The 13,108-nt window shown below is 31.1% G+C and overlaps 1 protein-coding gene across 10 annotated transcripts in view; it reads left to right on the top strand.

Annotated features, from left to right (window-relative positions):
- The window catches only part of LOC113519321 (kazrin), a 133,274-nt gene extending 126,423 nt beyond the window's left edge, over nt 1-6,851 (top strand). For 7 of the 10 annotated variants that reach the window (XM_052897347.1, XM_052897343.1, XM_052897344.1 and 4 more), the window contains 5 exons: nt 281-404; nt 638-782; nt 2,911-3,022; nt 3,712-4,013; nt 5,566-6,851. In XM_052897347.1, the coding sequence (XP_052753307.1) occupies nt 281-404; nt 638-782; nt 2,911-3,022; nt 3,712-4,013; nt 5,566-5,710 (828 nt within the window). In that variant the 3' untranslated portion in view covers nt 5,711-6,851. Of the gene's footprint in view, nt 1-280; nt 405-637; nt 783-1,169; nt 2,087-2,910; nt 3,023-3,711; nt 4,014-5,565 lie in introns of those variants that run through there. The other 3 variants (XM_052897351.1, XM_052897350.1, XM_052897349.1) reach the window with 2 other exon arrangements.
- The last annotated feature ends 6,257 nt before the right edge of the window (nt 6,852-13,108 follow it).

Here is a 13,108-nt window from a genome sequence, read left to right as displayed (position 1 = left end):
CAAAAAATATTTTCCTTTTCTCTGCGATAAAGGCCCTAAAGATAAGACAGAAACAAATAAACGATTATCCAGTGAGCCGCTACAAAATGTTTCGTATCGTATTGCTGTGACCCCTATAATGTTTACCCATTAATCATCCCGGTACACTCCTTCGAATTCGTCGTTGAATCCAAATTTGGCCAACAATATCTCTTATTATTACTTCCTTATTCTGAACGTAATAAATTACTTCTGGCCGAGTGAAATCAATCTTAGTTACATCTGTGAACTGTTGTTGTAGGCTTTAGCAGTGAGACGCCATCAGTGCGAGAACGTCGACGCAGATCCTTTAGTTTGGACAAACCAGAGGTTCATGCGATGGGCACATAATATTGACTTAGGGGAATTTGCTGATAATCTTAAAGGTGAGTTTTAAGTTGTTAATAATAATATTATTATTATATTGTGCTATAAAACAGCTGATATAAAAAACGTAGTATATGGTAGTAGACATTGGGGAAGGCCGAAGATGACCAATGGATACAAACAGACTAAGATTATGATGATCATGATATTTTACTAATTCAAAAAGAAATAGATAAACTTTAACTAATAGTAAATCAAAATATTATTAACGATCAAACTCTATTCCTAACAGACAGCGGAGTACATGGTGGGCTAGTTGTATTAGAACCTTCATTTACTGGAGAAACCATGGCAACTGCTCTCGGAATACCGCCATCCAAAAGTATTATAAGGAGACATTTGGTAGCTGAATTTGACGCTCTTGTAATTCCTGCGAGGTAAGTATTGATATTGTACATATCCATTTTATAGGTATCCAAAGGAGACATAATATTTGCATCATCTAAATATTCAGTGTAAAGTAAATATTAAACTAGAGCCTGTTGATGATGAATGTTATGTTTTCTATTTGATATCTTTCAATATTTCCTTAAATTATGATCTTATTGAACCATGTTAACTATTGTCATGTCTTGGTGACAAAGCACTGTCCAATGTAACGTACTTTACCCATAAACTCATACTATCTGAAAACTATGTGAGTGTCAAACATAAAGAGCATTGAAAGGAAAATTTGCGCACTGCATGAATAGTTGTCACCAGAATCACAGTCCCGGTAGGTGAGCAACCTGTAGTTGATTATAATGTGAGGTGCAATCCTGCAGGTATACGATATTTTGCCAGGTGGAAGAACTGCAAGTGGAGGCTGCCCGAGCATCCATGTTGTCCACAAAACAAAGATAAATCGTCAAAAATTAAAAAACTCTCATTCAAAAAATAAATATTAGCTTCATTCGGCGTCCAGTTTCGTCAACCTGTATATCTATGTAAAATTTCCTATATTGAAATGTTTGTAAAGTTGCTATTTTTACACAAAATATTTTCTTTGCAAAAAGGCATTTAGGGATCTTCCGTCGAGACTCGCTCGTTTGTCGAATTTTTTGATTGAAAACTTTACGAGCAGTGAAGACTGATAAGTTATTGTAGAATCCGTGGTTTGTATGTAAAGAAATTCGAAAAGTTGTAGCGATCGGAACAGTTACATTCTTTTGTGCCCTTCGCCTTCGTCAATGTTAGATTCAATGTTCTGCATTGTAACCCCCTAGAGTTCCAATTTGCAGTAGTTTAGATTCGTCACATCAATGTTTATTCGAAATCGATAAATTTGATAAATTTAGTAAATGTATACAACTAACAATTAGTTATATCGACGTAAAAGCATAAAATGCTTCATATTAAATTTAGGGGGTGAATCATATCCCATTATTAATACCTGCGTAATTTATATCAAAAAGGATTCCTTTGATATTATCAAGTTTTGAAATTAATTATACATAGTAATCAAAGATTTTAAACCATTACACAATAATTATTCTTAGATATAAAAACAGAACCATTCACAATAGCTTTAGGGGTTATAACAATAATAGCATTTACCGATACTGTAAGATAAAATATGTTTTTGACTTGTATACATTCATATTGTAAAGTTGATAACATTGTATATTAGTTCACCTGTAACAAGATCGATTGACATATAAATGTGAATAAATCCTGATAAAAACCGATAATGCCCAATGGACATCGAGTCAGTTTCTTTTATTATCCATCATCCCTAACTTGGCGCCCTAGCATCGAGACAGAACGGTAACAATCATTTTATCGATAAGTCATGAATGCCTCTCTGTCATCATCATTAGATCGCACTTTAATCAGGCTCTGTCCACTATTTCTCCTTCCATTAAAATTGTTTTATTTTCTCGAAATAATTTCGATCACACCACTGACATGTCGTGCTTGTCTGGTTTAGTTTCAACATTTTGATTAATATCATTATTGTTATTTATGCGTGATTGCAGGGAACAGTACTGTATTATTTTCTTTTAAAGCACTAAGATCATTAATATGAAAGTAAAATAATATTATAAACAGATACGTAGTATGTTCAGTACTTTTCTTTGTTCAAACATCAATGTGTACCCACGTTATTTTGTTTCTAATCATACATACCTATCAATCACCACAATCAGCATGATTTTGTATTTTCCAGCAAAGTGCATCATGCTTTTGATGTCTATGCAAAAATATTAATAAATTGTATTTTGACACGTCTATACAAAGCTATAGAGCTTATTGTGAATATGACATGACTACATGCCAAGCATAGTGACTTAAATGTTTTATTTAAGTTAGGAACTGAAATGAGTGAGCTCCATATGGAACAGTAATTCTGAATACATCAAAAGTTGCATGAGAGCTTTTTATGTTAGCCAGAAATATTACAGTTTTGATGTAAAAAGAGACTTTATTATCAAACTAAAAGCAAACAGCGCTCTGCCTGGCTTTCGTCAAATAAACTGCGCATATTTTTATCGTATGTAAAATAAGAGTAAATATAATTTTCAGGAATATGTTTGGTCACCAAATTAGAATGTTGGGTAGACCATTTTCGAGATCGGTCGCCACTGGATTGCCGGGAATAGATCTTAGTAGTGATTCTAGAAGACATAGTTTGAGGGTAAGTGTATCGATTAGTCGGGTACATGAGCAATAAACATATAATACATATACACAAGTAAAACATTCAGATATAGGAATTTTGCTATTTGTACTATATCTATATTTTTGAATATGTCATTAGATTTAATATTTCATAACCAATGAATACTTTATAGAATTAATGAAAGTATTTACATCCTACTGACTAAGATTTTCTATTAGATCCTCGAAAGTGAAGGAACTACTTCAAACATGTGCCTACCTAATTTCATAAACAATATTTTATAATAATAATAGTAATTTTAGTCCACTTCACATTTATATGTATAAGCATTATAAGTACACTACTTTGTACAATAATAAAAATCTGATTAGTGTAATTCGAAAAATTTTGTTAAAACATCCGTTTTTATATTTATTTCATTATTCTTTATTCTATGCTTCCTTTAGTGTTGTTGTGATATCCTTGGAATTAAAGGGAGTTATAAAATATTGTTATTATATGATCACAATACGGATACGTCTTATATTACTACACTAACCAGATAGCTTGGTGTAAGCTTTATTTCTAAGAATTTATTTTCGCTCGCACTAGTATTTTACAAAATATAAAAAGGAGTGGTGATCAATTTTATTCTTACTCTATCTATCTATCTACACGGAAAACAAAAAACAAAAATTTGTGTTACAGTAAATTATTTTTTTCAGGGTTCAATAACCCGAGCACTGGGGGCACTCAAACCAAAACACGATCGAACTTCGCCTTCGAGCTCAAGCGAAAGCTCAAGCGTACTCAGTTTGACGACGCAACAATATCAAATGTCATACTCGCCTCCTATCGCAGTCAGGACACTGTCACAACTGAGTATGACATATGCACCTCCGCCAACACTGCAAGAGTACGAGCCAATATATACACCATTGAGTTTGTATTCGCAGTCCAGTGTTTCCACCAGAGACAGTTTGCAAAGACTGAATGAGATTAAGGAGAACGCCGGAATTACACATAGGTACGTAAACGTCAACACTCACAACTACCACAACTAGATAAGTATACTATATATATATATATATATCAATGCAAATCAACAAAGTGTGATGATTGATTAACGAACGTGAAGAGTAGGTAACATGGGAATTGCAGTATATTCTGTGATGTTACTCTTCATGTTTATAGGCGACGGTTACCACTTTCTAATTTCGAGATTGTTCGTTATTCTAGATATCGTAAAAAACATTTATTTTATCATTATTATACTCTTTTTTATAAAAAAAAAAACCAAAGTTAATTCAAATCCTTACATTTTATATATAACGACATTTGTGACGCTGACGACCTATCTAATGGAATATGAAGATTATTGCCTTTCAAAGTTATAACGGATAGTACAGACTGACAGTTAGACATGATGAACTTAGCCGGCTATGACATTGCTTATCCATTACCACTCCCGAGAACAGGTTTTAAGTCTTTAATATCGTCGTATATGCTAGCTATCATTCATATTAAAATAACAACTAATGCATTGCTCGTTGTTATTTTAAAACAGCAGAAATTCGGCTAAATTTAATTGACAGTTCCGAATTTCATGTTGACCACAGTCAACTAAATCAATAACTAGGTTGAAAGTTAAGGAGCAATTAATTTTATTAGATGTTTTCTTGAAAATAGAATTTATATCAACAAGTACTCACATAAATTTTATTAATAGATAGATATATAGATACTCTTTATTGTTTCCTCCAAAAGATTACAATAGTAAACTTATTATAAATATAAATTTTGAATGTATTTACAAATTCTATTTGTGTTCAAATAACCCTTTTAACTACGGTCTACATTGTTCATTGTTAATATTTCGTTTCAATCTTCTCTAATAATAGAAAGATTAACCTAACTTTTGTTTTAGAAATGTCCTTTCTTTTTATTCTACAAACTTATTTACAATTGTTTTATCAAGATCAAATAAGATTAATATTATTATATCTATCTTTACGCCAACACCCTTGCAGAGTAGGCATAGAGAAGCAAGTAACAAAGTCCTATCATTACACAATTTCTTCCTTCCTGGATTTTTATAACTAGTCTAATTCATATACTCTGGTTCTAGAGAATTTTTACTCTGTTCTGAGATAAAACCTGATATATCGGAGGGAGGATCTATCTTATATTATTCTAATGTACTTGTAATAAAATTCTATCTTAAGCACAATCTACCCTATAAAACACAAGAAAGAGTGAAGATCTCTTTCTTATGACTTATACGGTACATTATATCGATCTAATCATAGCACTTAGGAGAAGAGATCTTATTTTCGCCTGCGCCAAAAGTATATATAATACGAGTACTAACGGGGCACTAGTGAGGTATAAGCATGAATTCAATTATGATTAGATCCTGGTAGATTCATTACGACGGATTAACTGACTTGATTTAATCCTCATCTATCATCACTGATCCTCCACCATCGTATACCGATAGTGCAAGCACAGTTACTATTCCAATTTCAGCCATTAAAAAAAATACAGCACCAAACTCTTAACAAACTGGAATTTCCTAGGTATGGACAAAAAGCGGACCATGCCCATCGTGTGAGCTCACCGTTGCCAGCTAAGTCTGTGGACGACAGTGGCGTCAAACAGAAGCGGCACAGGCGGGTGAAGAGTATCGGTGATATCAACGCCTGCACCAAGGCATCAGTCTAGATAATTATGTCAATTGTAAGAAACTGGCTCTATATTGATAGAAATTCAATCAAAGTGGCGATGTAAAACGGTACATTCTCTAATTTCTTATATATATATCCTATTAAAAAATTTCTTAATAAAAATAATCATTATGCTCACACCACTATATGATAAATAGATACTATAGTTTCTTGTTATGAACCATACACTTATAGCGATAATGTCAAACAAATTGTATTAAATGCTATGCGTGCATCGTACAGATATTGTCTCAAAGGTATAAAAGATAGTAAGCGTAAAAAAGCAAGCGGAAGATAATAAATAGAGCCAGTTGTAGAAAAAAAAAAACAAAACGATTTTTAATACAATTTTTGTGAAATATAACTATTTATATATGTATGTACCAATAATAACGCATATCAAGACATTAAAACTAATTTTATGAAAGCATCACAATTAGACTGACAACTTATGTTTTACATATGAATTTCGCTTATCTTATTACATATAATATTCAGTGACTGAATATTATTATATTCAGTGCTCCATACTACAGTATTAAGTGTAAGTTTTTATACATTTTTTAGTATAAGTTTTCATCTGATACACGTGTATTGTATTAATTTTGATAATGTAAAATTCTGTATTTACTTGCCCAATAACACTGTGATAATAAATTACTCACGCGATAACAAACCAGGCCCTTTAAACAAGTGAGTAACAATTCTGTCGGTAGACACGTTTTTGTTATCGCAAGCATAAGAAAGAAGAAGACGCCGAATAGTTCTGTCTTATCCTATCTCATGTAATGTAAATGTATCTAAAAATAGTTTCATTGGCCACTTGTTTAGAAGGTCAGGAGTATCTGATTATATTACCGATATATTTACCAATTTATATACGAATATTGTAATGAATACAAACATTCCCAATGAGCTTGACCGTTATTATTAAGATTTTATTGTGTTATTTTGATATCTGTCTATACACACTAACTTAAAGGTTTATTTTTGTTGTTGTTGTTTAACTTAACTTTTTTTTTTTCGTTATGTGATATAAATTGAGTTACCAATTCTGTATTTTTTTTTCTATAAATATCATAAATAAATTGTATAAGATAATATAAAGTTTCATTTCTATGAATAGAATTTACGCAAACCCTACCTACATAAGTACGTAAGAGGCGAACCGGTGGCTGCGTACAGAACTTATTGAGTTCAGTTCTAAAGAAATACGATTTATTTTTCAATCCACAATACCTTCTTCTGTATAAAAGGCCGCGATCTTTTATATGCTGCGGTGAGGACTACCAGCTATTTATTTAATAGCTCATTCCAATGGACCTACAAAAGAGGGCCTGATAAAAGAAACTGCCTCAAGTTTGGTTATATCAATAGGGAAACACATAGGATTTCCTTTGATACCGTTTAAACATAAATATTTTAGTTGGTGGAACGCCTTAGGGATGCGCCCTTTCTTTGGTTAGTCAATATCATCATGGGTAAAAGGGAATTGCTTTCAATTGGTACTTGCCTATCTATATTCTATTACTTACATAAATGAATATTTTAATAATTAATCAAATTCTAAAAATATCAATATATATTAAGCGCATAAAGCGCAATAATTGACACGACACGATATCGTACGATTTACCGTCACGATATAATAGGAGAATAAAATATATGCGATGGTACGTAGATACTTTTAACTTTCTGTGACGATATATCATTGTACGGAGGTACTAAGTATTGCAGTGTATGAGGCGTCACCAGTATAATTTAATACTGTCCTGATTTTCTATCAGGTGAACTGTCAACTTGTTTGTTATTTTAAACTACATAGAAAATTTATTTCATTCTCGCCTGTATCATACATTCTGCATTTTCTTTCTGTGAATAGATAGATAGATGTATAATTTATTTGCATTACTTATGTAATACGTTATATTACGGCTTTAAATACAATATCGCCTGTAATATACAATAATAATAATAATAACAATAACAATGTCACATCGCAAGCGTGTTGCCGATTCTAAAAAAATACTTAGAAATTACGTTTGATGGAGTTATTTATTATCTACTAAATTCAATGTACAGGTGCCACATTGAATTTTTATTTTTGTTTAAAAGGGCAACTCACACTCACTCACATTACGAATACCTATAACAATTCCTGAAAAACATAAAATTATTGCAACAGTAAAAAGTCTGTCTATCTGTCTGTTCGTATGTTTTTTCATTACGGATATATTGAACCAAATTTACATATAAACTGGGATAGATATAAAATAGTGGAGTATTATTTCAAGCTTTAGAAAATTACATGCAAATCTAATCGATCTTGGATAAATCCAACGAGAGAGAATGGATGGAATTTGAATCCCGCGTTCAGGAGCTAAGACTTGCCGCATTTTATTCAGGAACTAATTTTCTTGTTTAGTAAGTATTATCTCTTGAAGATTTTAAAGTATAATTCGATACACTATTGCAGCAACATTTTGAATATATATATATATATATATATATATATATATATATATATATATATATATATATATATATATATATATATATATATATATAATATATATATATATATATATATATATATATATATATATATATATATAAAAACTATAGCTTTGTATCGAAGACTGGCAACATACAAAAGTAAGTATCATATGTAAAGATATTACTTTCTATGCTATAGGCAACATAGTGTATTTATAACGTTCATATTTAATATCGTTCGATTCTATCGGGTGGATAGTCAGCTTATCATTCCAAATCGTATAAAAATAATCTAACCAAATGAGTAAAATATAATATAGAATTGTAGACAAACACATAAGCCTTATTAAACACATGCGTAAGTAATTTTTTATATTACTTAAATAAGAAGTTGAGAATTGATTCTGTAATATATGAACTGTTATTTTGTCTTGTTCAATAGATGCCTGCACTTGATGCTTTGTAGTCGAAAAACATCGTAACTCGACGCTTAGTTAGTGAACTATTTTCTTCAATTCCGTAAAACTACTACCAACGCGAGTTTCTCTGAAGTCGAAATTAAAAGGAAAATAGGTATACCAGCCAGAATAGAATGTTATTTTATAATATTATTAATATTATATCACGTCAAAAAATAAGCAAACTTTATGGAAAGTGTGCTCTAAAAATACAGAAATGATAATGTATTTGAAACTATAATACATTCGTACTATAAAAATTCTGTGCCACGATGTTTATTCATACTATTTCACTGAAATCGCTTAACTAATTTTAATAAAATTTTGTGTGTATTATTTGTTCCCATTTGAGAGATAAGATAATTTTACCTAATAAGAAAAACTAGAGATGGTACCTACCAAGTCTATTTTTTCTTAAAAATTTAAACCTGATAGTAAAGGACAAAATAACATTTTTTTAGAGCATTAAAATAACATTTTATGATTTTAATTTATTTGTCGTAATTAATAATTAGAAAATATTACTTACAGACACGTTTATAAAGATCGATAGTAATAATTAATAATTAAATGAAAATAATAAAAAATAGTAAAACATGATTAATTACAAATTACAAAAATTTTATTATTAGATAAAGAACTAAGTACCCACGCTGACGATTTATTAAGTTCGTTACATTAATGTAGGATTTATTTGTGTTAATTGAATAATATTTAATGGAATTAAAACACCTTGTTAAAACCCTTTCGGGTGGCTTCGCTACCAAGTTTAACAAGGTGAGTTAATTTTATAAAATTTACCAAATAAATCTCATTAACAAAATTCCAAATTGAATTCACCAGATTTAACGTTATATCTCTAGTTTAATTGAAGATAATGTTCAAAACTACTAATGTACTTTACTATTTTCTTATTTTAGTTAATAGTAAATGAATTTTATTATATCATAAATATGATGAAGTACAGTCAAAAGAAGCTATTTGTTTTGAAGTTGCCATCTATTTGCTTAAAAATTTACAGAAATAAATTACATGTTATAACTCACGACTTTTATTTGTTTCTAATTAAATTTTATGTATGCACGTTTTAATTTTCATGTTAACTGATGCTTTATTATTATTTCAGCCATTAACTGTCCACTACTGGACATAAGCTTCCCCATAAGGGGAGTTTTGCCAGTAGTTGCCACGCTTGGCAGGCTGGTTGGCAACCGTAGTTACGCTTTTAGAGAGGTTTTGAGAGGGACGCTGCTGACCATCCCTCGCATGCCCTTAGTCACCTCTTACGATACCCACTGGAAAGGAAGGTGTGGCCCATTCTATGCCGGGGCACACACGGCAATTGATGTTTTAGACCCATAAAAAATACGCTTATGACTTATCGTAGATATATTAATTGGATCCATTTTGATGAACACAGTATTCGATATTTAGCCGAACATATTTGAATGTAACGTGGTACAATAAAGCAAAGCTATTATCGTCTCTTAAAATAGTAATTTCAATATAAATTAGTAACCTCTAAAACAATATAAAGTAAATAAATGTCCACCAAATAACAATTTCTTAAACACGTATTATTGACTATTCGGCCCATTACATTCTGTTCACAAAACTGGAAAAAATGTCGTTATTGCCAATAGGGCATGCGAAAAAAGCTAAATATATATCGTTAAATTACTTGACTATAGAAGCACGCGTCATTAAGTTTCAATATTGCTTAGGAGGCTCGCCTCACCATACTTCAGTGGGCGAGACATGAAATCACGCGTTTTATACTGTCAGCGAAAATTCAATCGGGGTAACTCCGGTAAATCGAAGGCGTCGTGAGAAGCGGAAATATGCAAAAATATTCCTAAAAGTGCGGAAATGAAGTCGGCGTATGTAAGTTTAGAGCCTTTGTGATGTGAATAAAGATAAAGTAAATATCAATCCAAATAAAATAGTCTTGTCAAAGCAAATCACAATGATTTTTATATGATCCAAAAATTAATTTAAATCCTAAATTAACATTTCGTGTTAATTTTGGATTTTGGACGGGGATACTCTTTATCCCAAATCATGAGCAAACCCCAACTTGAAGTATTGTTGGTACCAAAATAAATTTCTGCTTATCTACTCATAATATTTACATTACCCCTTTATTCTTAAATCTAAATCTTTCTACAAACCTACTTCAACTTTTGCACTGTTTTGTTACTTTCTTTCAAATTAGGAATTTAGCACCAAAGAAAGAGACAAAATAATAGCTAAAATGGGTATAAACCTCATAAGAGAAATTTGTCTTTTTTATAAATAGGACAGTTTTACAGTCGTGATTTATTCTTTTTTGTATTGGATACTTAAGTAGGTACTTGTATTTGTAATATAAACACCAACTAAATGTGTTAGATTTTATCTTATTACTAACAACAAGCTGGTAAGTAAATTATGTACTTCCGAGTTACCATCAACACGGCGAATATTGTATGAATTTCCATCAAGCAAGATTCAGAGCATCGAGGCGCATTCTATATGCATCCGCACTGGGAATACTACACGCTACAACATGGAACTTTCTTGTTATGCACTGAACGGCTTTTACATACAATCGAATGAAATCTCATTTACAAACATTTGAGTAAACCAAAGTATAATCTATATTAAAAGATTATCTAATTCAAAGAATTGATTAATTCCTTTAGATGATAAAAAAGTTCACAACAAACAAAGTGGTATTATTACTTATACTATGGTTTTTTATGATTAGGTATTTTTTTAAACTATTAGTTAAATTCCATATTACAACGACATCAAAATTTTAAATATCAGTATGAACCAAATCCTACTATTATTGTTAACGCGAAAGTTTATGAAGGCGTATGGATGGACGTTTGTTGCTTTTTTACACAAAAACTACTGAATAGATTTAAATAAAATTTTATGCACGAATAGGTGTTGCAATTACTACATGCGATACTTTTTATACTAATTCACGCAATGCATGATACAACTAATTTATAGTCTATTTGATTCAAAACTTCTCTATTTTATTTTTATTTTAGCTTGTTAATAATTCGAGTAATCAATTTAAAATTTTATTTTAGAAATAGTTTAAAAAAATGGCAATTAACACTCAACACTACAGTGGTTATAACATATATAACCACTGTAGGTGCTTTACTGCTAACTGCTTTAAAAATAATAATAACCAAGAACGAAAACATTTCATTTTTTAAATTATTATTATGAATTAAAATTCTATAATTACACGGAGAGAATACGCCAGCTGCCACAAAGTTCGCCTGATTTGATAACAACTCGAGACTATACAGCCTGAAGGTTGAATTCGCAGAATAGTTTATTTGTGATAAACTTCCCATTGTGTTTACCCAACTCCCGTTTTGTTTCGCAGTTTTCACAAACAATACGCGGCATTTACATTGTCCCGTCATCACATTACCTGCGCTATGTCCGACCGTGACAGCTCGATGAAAGATGTCTACCTACAGAGCGAGCTCTTTTGTTTCCCCACTAATGTAGGCGAGTGTATTAAATACCGTTTATCACTTTTACTACTACTATTATCTGCAATTCACAGCTTTGTCCATATAAATAATTATTGTTATTACACGGCACCATTTAATCTCAAACTAAGCAAAGCTTGTGTTATAGAAATGACAATTAATGTGCATGATCGTGCGATTATGCACGGGCTTTTAACGACCATGTAATTTTAAACATAGATACATAGCACATAGAAACATACACTTAAATACACATAATGTTAACAGAGATTTAAAACGGTAACTGTTGAGTTTCTTGCGGGTTCTTCAGATAACAACTTTACAAACGCTGCATTCATAAAAAAATAACGATTCAAAAGTACTTATAAACAAGTCTATTTAAATAAAGTTGAATTTGATGCTAGACAATTGGTAGCCATACTTGCTTCCTTTTTTATAAATACATACATATTATACATAAAAAAACCCAGGCCAATAAAAATAGATATATGTATTTACTATAACTTAAATGAAATAGCGGCGACCGTCACCCATAGACACGAACAGTACTATGGACATAACAGAGTATACTGTTTCACCCATTATACCCCCATGCTTTGTCATTCCCGAGGACGCAGGTGTTATTATTCCTCTGTGCCCTGTAAATTCACGCCATATCCCACCCTTCAAACTGAAACACAGCAATGCAAACACAACCGCTTTACGGTTGAAACTCGAATGGGACAGAGGTACCCAAGCAAACGACTTGTGTACCAAGTCTTCCTCTGGTATAATACAAATATAAATATACAAATATATTAACATAAAAACGTCCATACATACACGATAATATATTGTAATACCAGTAAAGTACCAATAGAGATCAAAGGTGATGATAAAATTCATAAGGGATTCACAGATTTTTTAAAAGAAAATTGCAACTTCATCTAACAAATC

Source organism: Galleria mellonella, unplaced genomic scaffold, assembly GCF_026898425.1.
Source record: "Galleria mellonella isolate WM207_F2 unplaced genomic scaffold, CSIRO_AGI_GalMel_v1 utg36, whole genome shotgun sequence".
Lineage (NCBI taxonomy): Eukaryota > Metazoa > Arthropoda > Insecta > Lepidoptera > Pyralidae > Galleria > Galleria mellonella.
Note: the sequence above shows the minus strand (reverse complement) of the source record. Positions and strands in the feature narration are given on the sequence as shown.